The sequence below is a fragment of the Anabrus simplex genome, chromosome 4 (genome assembly GCF_040414725.1).
Source record: "Anabrus simplex isolate iqAnaSimp1 chromosome 4, ASM4041472v1, whole genome shotgun sequence".
Classification (NCBI taxonomy): Eukaryota; Metazoa; Arthropoda; class Insecta; order Orthoptera; family Tettigoniidae; genus Anabrus; species Anabrus simplex.
This window is the reverse complement of record NC_090268.1, coordinates 235,217,827-235,231,591: the sequence shown is the minus strand read 5'-3', so window position 1 is coordinate 235,231,591 and position 13,765 is coordinate 235,217,827. Positions and strand designations below refer to the sequence as shown.

Genomic DNA, 13,765 nt, shown 5'->3' with positions numbered 1-13,765 from the left:
GGAATTCAAGAGGACAAATTGGGGCAAATATTTGTTTATAGGAAGGGGAGTTAGGGATTGGAATAACTTACCAAGGGAGATGTTCAATAAATTTCCAATTTCTTTGCAATCATTTAAGAAGAGGCTAGGAAAACAACAGATAGGGAATCTGCCACCTGGGCGACTGCCCTAAATGCAGATCAGTAGTGATTGACTGATTGAAGGTATGATAATGTAACTCACTATCAGGAATAGACTCCAACTGGTGGATAATAAATTATGTAAATGATTTACTATTAAAATTACGTAAGGAACGGGTACGGGTGGTGGAAACAGGAAGAGAGGTGTCAGTAAGAGGCCGACCTATACCGTACATGATCAGAATAGGAAAATGATCACTATTGTGAGTGTCTGAGAATGTGTGCCATGTAGTAAGAGAGACCATGTAGGAACGACATAATGATAAGTCCACTGCACTAGGAGGGGAACTAGACGGTGTTAATCTAGACGGAGACCCGTCATTGAGGATAACTAAATCATGAGCTTGAGTAGCAAGAAGGTGAGAACCTTGAGAAGTGTCAACACTACACCCCCATTCAGTATGATGTATATTTAAATCGCCAAGTATAAGGAGTTTTTCAGTGGAAGAAAATTGTTGGAAAAATTGAATACATGTCCGGCGGGCAATAAATATTGACAATATATATTTGATTATATACACAGTGAAGCAAAATTCGGGCACTCGGGTGTCGCAGTGCGACTCCTCACATGCCAGCAATAAAAAAATGTCTCTCACAAAAGTTCGTCCTGCAAGTATATCAGGCAGAAAAAGGACGTTGAAGAGTGGCGAGCTGGCAACGCTGTAACCACATGTACGGTAAGTACCTCTGTCAGCAAATGTTATCCGTGCTGTACAGTTGGTGCAGTTGATAGAGTTTTGAGTTAGCATGCAGGAGGTGGAGGGTTCGATCCTGGTTTGAGGCGTACCTTATGTCATATTTATCCTACATGTACAACATTTTGTAACGCTGAACACAACAAATACTTTGCTAGGCCTACTGGTAACGTAAGGCCCTAACGAAATGCAATGGACCTGAGGTAAGAATAATAGTTGGTACTAATCTATGAGACCATTGGAGGGTACAAAGAAAACAGGTTTCGCATCTAGTATATGAAGTGGTGCGAATAAATTCACGTGGAAAGGCCGTCTTTCAAAGCTGACCAATGAAAATGATTGTTCGTCCATTTCTAGGTTTCTAGAGGACCCGCTGCAATCGCTGTTGACGATTAAGATGCCAGGTACCATGCCACCAGGACTACATTTACGAAAAAAAATACGCTTCAACCCTGGATTTACCCCTCGATCTCCTGCATCCTAACCCAAAGCTCTAACCACTGCACCAACTGTACAGCACGAATAGCATGTGCTGACAGAGATAGTTACCTTACAAGTGGTTAGAGTGTTGCCAGATTGCCACTCTTCAACATCCTTGTTCTGCCGGATATACTCGAATGATGAACTTTTGTGAGATACATTTTTATTGCTGGCATGTGTGGAGACGCGCTGAGACGCCCGAGTGCACGAATTTCGCTTCACCCTGTATAATACCTATGACATAAGTATGTGGAATGTGATACAAAATAGGCAATAATGTATATGAAATCAGTGAATGTATGAACATGGCTATGCCACCATAACTGATACCATCATTGTGTTCAATATTAAAACCTTTGAGATAGAAATCACTGACTGGGGAAAACCAAGTTTCCTGCAAGGCTATTATTTTAGGATTAGTTTCTGCTAACAAAACTTTCAATTCATATGTCTAATTGATAATACTTCTAGCATTCCACTGTAGTATTGGAAGCATCTAAGGTAAACATAGTATGTAAACTATCGCAGAGTTGGAATAGAGTATGCGTCACGTGTAGCAGTTGAATCAGTAGGGTGATGGATACTATTTAGCAAACGTCTCTGTACATTGGTATTAACCACTGAATGAAGTACATGGTACTGATACTCAGCATGTCTTGACATAGAGGAACTGGGTGTTGCAGCTAATGTAGATGGTTGTGATGGACAGACGGGGTGATCCTTGGGCATAGATGGTGGTCTAATTACAATGAGGTATCCAGACCTGTCATAACCAGGTTGTGGAATGGGTGTAGGCTCTCTCACTATCACCTGTGTAAATTTTCGTTTCCTAGGTGTTTCTGCAGACAAAGAGATATTAGGAGTAGGAAGGGGTGGGAATTGTTGAACGGTATTAGTGACATTAAATTCTGGTGAGAATATGCGTGAAGAAGCCTCAGAAAAAATGTTCTCCAAACACACAAGTTTTTTAAAATTGCTATTTGTTGTTTATGGGTTGGACATTCAGATGATCCAGTTGGATGATCTTGATGGCAATGTACACATCAGCATACATTTTCTAAACAGTCAGATGTTATGTGATGAAGAGAGCAGTTACGACACCTTGAAGACTTTATCACGTTCTTTTGGGTGTGACCATATTGCTGGCATTTAGCACAGATAACGGCGAAGAAAATAAATGGGTGCACTTCCAAGTAGACTTGAAATATGGAAACAGACTTTGGCGAATGTTGGGGACAAAACAAAATTTTGATCGAACCCATAGGGACATAGATGACCTCACCCAATTAAAAAGACTTACACTTTAAGTGTTGGACCAATTTGACTCGGATCGTAGATTTAAGATGGCAGAGAATTTTATCATCCGATAGAACTTTGTCAACTCCACGTATTATTCCTACTCGAAAATTTTAGCACTTGGAATGTATGCATTCAGATTGTGTGTGGACAAAAATGAATGTCTTAAAAAAGCATTAGCCTGAATGGCAGAAGCAAACTCAACCTGTAGTTGATTGCGACCTTTGGGTGTGATTCACTTGACATAAATATCACTGTCATAGAACATATACCCTAGGGCCATGGGATGGAGTCTTGCAATATTGTTTGAGCCATTCGCTTCAACAAAAACAACGAATATCCTGCAATGGGATTGCGGATAACTTTCTATTTCCCCGGGAGGACAGGGCACTACCAGGCGTGTAGAAAGAATTCACAGGGGGAGTCACATTTAATGAGTCCGTTTGCATGCGAACAATTTCTTCATGATGTGCATTATCACCTAAAGCAGAATCCGGAGCTTCATCACCACCACTATGTTTGTTCATGATGACAAGTTACTGAACATTACTTGTCGAAAGGCACACAGAATATAACACTAAAGACCACTTAGACTCATACACACCACACCACTGTCACAGTACTAAGCAAATGAAGATCAACAGTGGTTGACTGATTGATCCAAACTTGTGTCTGCAAACTGTGACAGAATTTGTGACCGTCATCATGTTCTAAAATGTATAAATCGAAGAAAACCTATCAGACTACTGCATGAACGGAAATACGGAAATACACAAATTGTGCGCATTAATAAAATAATAGAAATGAAATGAGCATGAAGACCTACTGTTTATCCTCTACATTATAGAATTCAACCAAAAACTGTTTTGCATATGTGAAATGTACTACTTTCAACTATAAGGTACTGAAATCATTTGCTTGTTCCGTCTTCAGCTCTGAATATCAAAAAACAAATCCCCTAACGAGCCAACATATTCACTATTTATAGTATAACTTGGAAAATGCAGCGTAGCCGTAGAAGGCACACACAATTAGCGGGCACCACGGAAGAAGGGCGGACAGAACAGGGAAGCTAACTCCAGAGACCCGGGCCTCATGAGAAGAGGGAGCTATTGCGTGGCAGTAAGCAAGGAGAGAGCAAGATCAAAGTAGCTGAGGGCAAGGGCTGGTTATACATCGGAAGGCTCAATGCTGACACAACGAATGAGGACCTCGAGGAATACCTAAAAGAAAGCGGAATAAGTGACATTGACTGTCAACTAGTGAGCTCCAGACCTTCTAGTCGAGCATTCAAAATTGGCGTGCCCCTGAAAGACCTCGAGAAGGTATATAACAGCAAGTTCTGGCCGGAAAATGTTATCTGTCGTACTTTTCGTGCCCCTTGGAGATTTAGAGGAAGAAAGGAACATAACTGTCAAATGTCTGTCGTGGAATATTGAGGGTCTAGTAAATGCCATGAATATGATGCCTAAAGACATACTTGTAGAATACGACATAGTTATTTTAGTGGAGACATTTTTGACAAAGGAGTGGTGTCCAAATAACGTGTATGCAGCGCATGTTCTTGCTATACAAGGAGAGAAAGGCAGACCGAAAGGCGGCATAACATGCTTGGTGAGTCCGAGACTAGCCCCGAACAGGACGATATATAAAACTGACAATGTATTGGCAGTGAGAACAAACTCATGTGTAATTATAGGAGCATACTTCCAACCAGAATGCAAAGAGGAAGAAATAATAGACGACATAGGCACAACGCTAGCTAAAATTCACAGTAGTGAGACAGTTATACTAGCAGGAGACTTGAACTGTCGGGTGGACCGAGTTAACAAGAAAACAGACAGTACACTCGGTTTTATACAAGGGATAGGGCTGTCCCTTGTAAATGATCCTCACCGCATGACGTATATATGCAGCAATGGGAGCAGCACAATAGACCTTGTTTTTACAAACATGAAAACGTGCACAATAACAGGCGGTAGAGTAAGGGATGATGTGGTCATCAGAAAACATTTACCAGTAGAAATCACACTCTGTGTAGAACGAATGTCACCGAAGAAGACCGAAGCCAGAAATTCATACTCCAGGAAACTAAATCAAGAGATTCTTAAAAAGGCACGCGAAGACATAAATCCCACAGATGGGCGAGATCTGAATCAAATACTGGATTATCTTGAGAGCATTATCAAAATAGCTGCCAAACGACCATTAGTTAACCCCAGACGTGCAAAGCCATGGTTTAATAAGCTATGTTACAAAGCCCGTAAGGAAGCGCTTCAAGCGCTGCACATATTCAGACAATCCCAGTCTCAGTCTGACCTACAGGAATATACAAAGAAAAATACAGAATAAAAAACCATATTGAGAGCTACAAGGAAAGATTTTCTGCTGGATGAAGAAAAGAAGCTAACAGAAGAAGCCAAGGCACATTCATAAAAGCCCTGAAAGCAAAACAACCTCAATTCCCCAGGGATATACCCATGGAGATCTGGGAAGCGCATTTCAAAGATGTGCTACAGAAGGAAGAAACACGACCGGCACCAGTTGAAGATCACAAGAGCAGCGTAAACGTAGAACTGTTTACTGCAAAGGAAGTAGAAACAGCATTTAAAAAAAGCTGAAGAAGAAAAAAGCATGCGGCCCTGACCAGATTTTCAACGAACACATAACAGAGAGCACAAATGTACTGACAGAAGACTGGACACACTTGCTTAATAACTACCTACTAGAGTGCAACGTGCCAGACAAGTGGAGAAGCTCATTACTAAAGGTGTTATACAAGGGAAAAGGAGACATAGGTGACCCTAACTCATATAGGGGCATTGCTTTAGAATGTGCAGGCTTTAAAATACTGACAAGATTATTGACGGAAAGACTATCAGACTTAGTGGACAGAAGATTACCTGAGGAACAACTTGGTTTCCGGAAGGGTCGTTCAACAATCGACGGCATAAAATGCCTACAAAATGATATCGAGAGATCATTGAGACTGAAAGGTGGCAAATTACATGCCATATTTATTGACTACTGCAAGGCCTTCGACCTGGTGAGCAGAAAGCTTATAATAGAGAAGCTAGAATCCCTAATTGGACCTCAAAACTACATATCAATGCTTATAAGGAGTATTCTTGCGAACGTGGTCCAGATCGACGATAACAGATCAGTATCCAGCGTGTTAGAACAAACGAACGGTATGTTGCAGGGCGACCCACTAAGCCCCCTACTGTTCAATATAGCTGTCTTGGATGTAGTACAAGTAGTTCGCATGAACGTCGCGATCTATATGTATGCGGACGACATGGTTCTAACTTCGGAATCGATTGAGCAGTTACAAGTAGCCTTCGACAAATTACCGAAATGGTCTAAAGAGAATGGGCTAAGGATGAATAAAGTGAAAACGGTCATGATGACCTTCAGAAAGGGAGGAAGACTAGCCGCAAACCAAGTTATTACATTAGAAGGGTCAAACCTGCAAATAGTGAACAGTTTCAAGTATCTGGGTCTGACATTCCAAACCCATGGCGATATCTTCTCCATACATATAAAGGAGAAGGTAGCGTCCGCAGTGGCTGCAATGAGCGAAGTGAAGAATATCAGTAAACTTTCGCTCAAAACGGCTATGGACCTATTTAAGCTGAAAGTGACACCCGTCTTGACGTATGCTTTGGAATGTATATGGGACCACCTGAAGAAGAAAGACCTGAAACTATTAGAAAGTGTCAAAGCAAGGTATCTGAAAAAGGCTATGAATCTTTCAAAATTCACCCCTTCCCGCCTGGTGTATGTTCTGGCTAGGCAGGAATACTACATGGAAGAACTTCGCATGCAGTTGCATCTGCCATCTACTGAGGCCTATCAACAATTATTACACGAGCTGCAATAGAAACGGAAGGAAATATGGGGCGATTTCTATGCGACCGAAGCAATGATGTCAACTGACTGGATGAACTCGAACTACGAGCTTCGACATATAGTTACCCGCCTTGCAGTACATGGGTTTCACCATAGTGTGTACAGCATGAAGAAGTTCCACGTTCCGGATATACAGTGTCTGTGTGAACTATGCGGTCGGCCATGTGACAGATATCACGTACTGTGGTGTAATCGACGCGGCTCCTCTCTAAGAGTTCTGTGAAAATTAACTACTCCATGCACATTGTGCGAAATTCTATACTACTTATAGTATAACTTACACCGATTGAAGTGGTAAGAAGAAAGGTACCGGTACTTCAAATATCTTATTTCAATATTGTGTGGTATTGTATCTAAAGATTGTATATCATTTGAAAATCTCAGTGGTTTCGAACATTCAATATTCCTCCGAATCCTGTAATCCGTAACAAAGTTGCACCGCCACATTTTTGAAGAAACAAAAGACTGTAGATATTCTGATTTATAAGAGATACAATTTATAACCAACTTAGGAAAGGTAATTTAATATAATTGTAAACATTATTTTTTTAATTATACATAATCCATTTTATATATAGTAGTTTAAAACATTTTAATATTAAATTAACGTCTAATTTTTCAATTTAATCCTTCCAGTTTTAGGTATTTCTTACAGAATAGATGCGATCCTGTTAAATTAAGGCAACACTGTCAAACAGAGGAATGTCATTTGGTCACCTGTCGCACTGCATGCAGGTCATAAGTAAATAAACAACATGGTTATAGGTTGGTTTTTTTGCAAAATAACGAGAAAAGTTCGGAAAGATGTCATCCTTTTGGGAATATCGGCTGCAGTTCGCCGCAAGGGGAGAAGCTTTAGTAGTGTATGTAATTTATTTGAAAAATAAGTCATGAATATGCATGCGATAGTAAGCGTACTTTGCCGAATATGGACATGACCACATAAATTATTAAATAATAAGAGAAAAGTGCACAACGTGTATAGATGTTCTGCATATAGCTATTTACAGTAGTCGCTACAAAGTTATGTTAGGGTTATACGTCTGTGGTGAAACCATAGCCATGATACCGATCATACTTTATCGCACTATTCACATACGCACGAGACTTTGCCCGGATCGTGGAAAGCCTTTTGCTTGCATACGCGATGGTGGAACCCGTGCACTGCGAATCGCGTCTGCGTGTGGCGCAGATCGTAGTCCGCACCTTCCCAATCTGTAGACGTCATTGTTTCGGTCATGTAGAATTCCAGCCATATCTCGTTTTTCTTGTTCTGCAGTTCTAAGAATTCCAGATATGCCTTTGTGGACGGTTGGGGCATTTTCTGTCTTAATTGTTCTATGAAGAAAGTTTCTCCGACGAGCTCGTTTGTCAGTCTGGAGGGAGTGAATTATGATACACACAATAATCTATTAAGATATGTTGCTTTGATCTGCTCAATGTGTTTGAGATTTGATTTGGTGAGATGTGTCCATATCAATTCCAGTCCGTAAGTCACTATGGGCATTATCTTGGTGTTTGAAGATCTGTATGGCAGTGGGTACAGATAATCTGTGCAGGAGGTGGATGTCATTGCTGCCGTTGCTCTATTTCTGATGTGCTTAGTGTAAGTTGTTCCAGTGGTCTGTCGTGTCATTCCGTGATAGTTAAATTCCTTTGCTGTTTTGATTGGTTCCTGGTTTGGAGTGAAGAACAGTTGCTCTTTGACTGTATTTTCCCTCCCTTCTTTTGCTCATTGATGTCTAGCTTATTCTTCTCTGCCCATAATGTTAGGCAATACATTCCTGTAGTACCTCCAGGTTTAAAGAGCCTAGTCTGCGTACACGTAGAATGTGACCTGTTCTTTTGGGTTTCCAAAGCACTCGATAACATCTGATGTTGGAAGATTGAACACTAGGGGCTCGCTGGATCACCCTGCAGAATTCCATTGGTCTGTGGTATCAGGGTCAAAGTTTTGATGTTGTCTTTGATGATGAGCTCATTTAGTTGTAAATGTTGTCTATGATGATTGTCAGATAGTTGTCTTCTCTAATCATACGTTTCAGCTTGTCGATAATTATCTGGCAGTCAAGTAGGTCGAAGACATTCTTATATGTATAGACAAGAAATGTGTTTTTCCACCAGTCAATACACGTTTATTGTAAATAGATTACACTAGTACCGGTTTCAGCCCTTAACGGCCATCATCATTGGACATATAACATTGATGATGATGGCCGTTAAGAGCCGAAACCGGTACTAGTGTAATCTAATTACAATAAACGTGTATTGATTGGTGGAAAAACACATTTCTTGTCTATACATTGAATCTATCAATAAGGAAAATGAAATTTATAAACAATAAGACCTTCTTATAGTCGATGAATATGACATGGACTTTCCCTCCGTGATGCCTAAGTGCTTCCTTTATGTCATCCGTTAAGTTGCTTATTGCATGTAGTGTCGATCTGCCTCTTATAAAGTCAAATTGTTGATATGGTATTTGTCTGATTGTTTCCTTTTCTGGTGATTACCTTGAACAACTTACAAAATTTTACAAAACTATTTTAATTCTCCTTGTTAATACTATATATTTTACGTCCAATTAAGACAAAACTTCACACATAAAATAGGCATGTTTCGACCTGGCATTGGGTCATCTTCAGAAAGCTTCATAGTAAGATTCATAGATTCATAGTCTGTAATACCTTGAACAGTGCGCTCTCCAATGTAATTCCTTTGTAGGAGTCCGGGTGGTCGGGGCTGCCTTTACCTTTGTACAAGAGTTTTAGTGTTGTGGTCCTCCAGTTGCTCGGTACTTTGCCTATTTCTAGGCACTTTTGAATAAGGCTGTCCATAATTTCCCTAGGTGTGGCAGGGCTTCCTTCAGATGCTCATTAAAAATTTCGTCTGGTCCAGCAGCTTTGCGGCCTTTCAGGAACAAAACTTATTAATCAAACTTGGTAATCTGTAATTCCTTAAGCATTTATTAATTTACCTACAATGTTCATATTCTGAAGTAACAGAATAGGCCTGTGCAATAGGTGATGCCATTTAGGCGGAAAAAAACGGAAACTTACCAATCACTACTGATCTGCATTTAGGGCAGTCGCCCAGGTGGCAGATTCCCTATCTGTTGTTTTCCTAGCCTTTTCTTAAATTATTGCAAAGAAATTGAAAATTTATTTAACATCTTCCTTGGTAAGTTGAGGAAAGCAACGGGAAACTACCTCACTCCTCATTTCCCTAGTACGCCTCTTCAGTGATGCCTAGGCCATCTATGACAGCTCATGGTGGAACTGTTGAGGATCCAACCAGCCTTCGGGCTGATGACTAAACATACATACACCTTGGTAAGTTATTCCAATCCCTAACTCCCCTTCCTGTAAACGAATATTTGCCCCAATTTGTCCTCTTGAATTCCAACTTTATCTTCATATTGTGATCTTTCCTACTTTTAAAGACACCACTCAAACTTTTTAGTCTACTGATGTCATTCCACGCCATCTCTCCACTGACAGCTCAGAACATACCACTTAATACAAAGTATGTTACAAGTATTATTTTAATATCCACCTATTCAATACAAAAAGATCTAGTAAATTAAGAATTAAATGATATCATAAAAGGTTACAAGGGACATGTTTCGCCCAGTTTTAGGGCATCATCAGCCTCAAACTCAAACCTGTAAGGTGAATAATCAGGATCCTGATTGTTCTTACAAATCGTAAAAAGATGGATATCAATGTAGGTGTTTATCTAACATAAAATTATAAGAATGTCCTTGGTTAAAACCATAGTATCAAGCTGCATGTCACAAGTTCACAAGATTACACTCTCCAGAGTGCTGAGTCAATGAGCCCAAAACCTATTGAGGGTGGAGCGATAAACAGCTCAATCTTTATAATGAAGTAGAAATGTGTTTCCTTGAATACTCCTGTTGGAGGATAAGGAAAAAAGTAAAGTTGCTAGACTGTTAAAGATGTTCATTTTGTATGTTAAGATAAGACAGCAGTCTTCTTTAAGTAGCTGTGGAGCAAGGAAGGGTGTTCAGCTGTGTATAGTCGTATTTATCTGGCTTGAAGGAGCGAAAGTCGAATGTGTTAAGATAACATGACAGTCTTCTTTAAGTAGTTGTAGAAGCAAGGAAAAGGTATTCGGCTGTCTATAGTCGTATTTATCTTGCTTAAAGGAGCGAAAGTCGAAGGTATATTGATGTTCATTAGAGCTTTTTGGTGTAAAGTCTGTAACAAGAGGAGAGTGAATGCTTAGGAAAATATTTTTGAAGAGAAGGTGGGTTTGAAAAGAAAAAATGGAGAATGTATAATCACCCTTTCGTCTGTAATGATGTAACTCAGTTATGGAAAGGTTCGTTGAAGAAAACAACGTTATATGTATGTTCATTTATCTCCTTGACTGTTATGGTGTTAATCAGTTTCTATGGTAGCGTTGAAATGACTGGCACTTGCGCTTCTAGGATTGTATCGATGTGATATTGGCGGAAGAGGGGGGGGTGGGGGCGTTAACTTTGTGTTGTTGGTTGCGAGAGATTTGCGTGGTCGGACAGGGAGGGAGTCTAATTTGGTTGCGGGATATTAAAATAGCACTTGCAACATATTTTGTCTTAACGTACATTTCAATATGGACCTAATATGAGAATTATAATTTGTAACATACCACTTAGTTGAGCAGCTCATCTCCTTTCTCCCAAGTCTTCCCAGCCTAAACTTTGCAACATTTTTGTAACGCTACTCTTTTGTCGGAAATCACCCAGAACAAATCAAGCTGCTTTTCTTTGGATTTTTTTCCAGTTCTTGAATCAAGTAATCCTGGTGAGGGTCCCATACACTGGAAACATACTCTAGTAGGGGTCTTACCAGAGACTTATATGCCCTCTCCTTTACATCTGTACTACAACCCCTAAATACTCCCATAATCATGGGCAAAGATCTGTACCCTTTATTTACAATCATATTTATGTGATTACCCCAATGAAGATCTTTCCTTATATTAACACATAGGTACTTACAATGATCCCCAAAGGGAACTTTCACCCCATCAATGCAGTAATTAAAACTGAGAGGACTTTTCCTATTTGTGAAACTCACAACCTGACTTTTAACCCCGTTTATCATCATACCATTGCTTACTGTCCATCTCAGAACATTATCGAGATCATTTTGCAGTTGCTCACAATCTTGTAACTTAGCCTATTTATTACTCTATACATAATAACATCATCTGCAAACAGCCTCATCTCTGATTCCACTTCTTTACACATATCATTGATATATATAAGAAAACATAAAGATCCAATAATACTGCTTTGAGGAATTCCCTTCTTAATTAGTACAGGGACAGATAAAGCCTAATTCTCTGAGTTCTGTTTTCTAGAAACATAGCCACCCTTTCAGTCACTCTTTTGACAAGTCCAGTTGCACTCATTTTTACCATGATCTCCCATGATCTATCCTATCAAGTGCCTTGGATAGGTCAATCACAATACAGTCCATTTGACCACGTGAATCCAGGATATCTGCTATCTCTTGCTGGAATCCTACAAGTTGAGCTTCAGTGGAATAACCTTTCTTAAACCGAAACTGCCTTCTGTCAAACCAGTTATCAGTTTCACAAACATGTCTAATATAATCAGAAAGAATGCTTTCCCAAAGCTCACATGAAATGCATGTCAAACTGACTGGCCTGTAATTTTCAGCTTTATGTCTTATCACCGTTTCCTTTGTACGCAGGGGCTACTTTTGCAACACTCCATTCATTTAGTATAGCTCCTTCAGGTAAACAACAATCAAATAAGTACTTCAGATATGGTACTATATCCCAAAACATTATCAATTCCAGCTGCCTACCTAGTTTTCAAATTTTTTATCTTACTGTAAATATCATTGTTGACATAGGTAAATTTTAATACTTCCTTAGTATTAGTCACCTCCTCTATCTAGACATTATCCTTTTAACCATCAATCTTTACATACTGCTGACTGAATACTTCTGCCTTTTGAAGATCTTCTAATACACACTCCTCCTTTTCATTAATGATTCCTGGAATGTCCTTCTTGGAACCTATTTCTGCCTTAAAGTACCTATACATACTCTTCCATTTTTCACTAAAATTTGTATGACCAGCAGTGTAGGCTGGCAGATCTAGAATTTAGAGGTTTAGCTAACTGACAAGGTTGGCAAGTGGACACATACTGACTAATATATCTACACATGTTAGGCCAGAAATAAAGAGAAGCAATGGGAGCATAAGTTTTGGCAAATCCTAAATGCCCTCCCAGAGGAGAAGAATGATAATAAGAAAGTATCATGGGTTGAAGGATAGAAGGGACAACAACTCTGGCAGAAGATTTAGGGGTGGGTTTAAAAAGAAGTAGACCTTTGGAAAACACAAAGGGACCACGATAGGAAGGGTCAGAAAGCAAAGCTTTCGTCTGAATGCAAAATTCATCCTGAAGTTGATGAGATTGGCAAGACTGAAAAGACAATGGGAAATCAATCAATGAACAAATTAAATTATCCAAAAGCGGTGAATCAGAGGTGGGGAGCGACTGGAAAGTGGTAGGAGAAGGAGAAGTGCCAAAGGATGAAGGATCAAATAGACAAAATAGAACATCAGCAACACAATTCTGGGTATTAGAGATGAATTTAAAGGAAAATTTAAAGCGGGAAAGACGGAGCAACCAGTGGCCAGTTTTGCCAATTTAAGGAGCATTAGAGAGAAGCCATGAAAGACCTTGATTACCGGTTTTGACAATAAATTCTTTATGATCAAGATACTCAGAAAAATGTTCAAGGGTGGTCACTAAAGCCAAGGCTTCTCGTTCATAGATGGAATAGTTACGTTCAGTGGGGGAAAGTAGTTTACTAAAATAAGCAATAGGCAGAGGAGTACCCTCAACAACTTGATTAAGAACTCCAGAAATAGCATAATCAGAGGCGTCAGTGTGAACTTCGAAGGGTAAAGAGAAATTAGAAAACTGCAAAACGGGGGCTTTGATAAGAAGAGATTTGAGAGTAGAAAAAGCATGTTGTTGAGTAGGAGTCCTAAGAAATTTAACAGTCTTACGTTTGAGATAATGCTATGGTTCAGCGATATGAGAGAAGTTGGGAATAAAACGGTTATAAAAAGAAACCATGCCAAGAAAGGTATGCAGTTGTTTGATGTTTTTAGGAGGAGAGAGTTGGGTAATAGCAGCAATATGA

The 13,765-nt window shown here is 39.6% G+C and overlaps 1 protein-coding gene and 1 long non-coding RNA gene across 8 annotated transcripts in view; one reads left to right on the top strand and one right to left on the bottom strand.

Moving 5' to 3' along the window:
- Positions 1-7,001, bottom strand: part of LOC136872608 (uncharacterized) — a 64,424-nt gene extending 57,423 nt beyond the window's left edge. The window contains exon 1 of one of the 2 annotated variants that reach the window (XR_010859961.2): positions 6,844-7,001. This is a non-coding gene — a long non-coding RNA (uncharacterized lncRNA). Of the gene's footprint in view, positions 1-6,628; positions 6,728-6,843 lie in introns of those variants that run through there. The other variant, XR_010859960.2, reaches the window with a different exon arrangement.
- Positions 7,002-7,284: 283 nt separating this feature from the next.
- LOC136871828 (tRNA (uracil-5-)-methyltransferase homolog B) overlaps positions 7,285-13,765 on the top strand; it is a 132,971-nt gene continuing 126,490 nt past the window's right edge. For 5 of the 6 annotated variants that reach the window (XM_068227496.1, XM_067145452.2, XM_067145451.2 and 2 more), the window contains exon 1: positions 7,285-7,425. In XM_068227496.1, the coding sequence (XP_068083597.1) occupies positions 7,318-7,425 (108 nt within the window). In that variant the 5' untranslated portion in view covers positions 7,285-7,317. Of the gene's footprint in view, positions 7,426-7,912; positions 8,169-13,765 lie in introns of those variants that run through there. The other variant, XM_067145455.2, reaches the window with a different exon arrangement.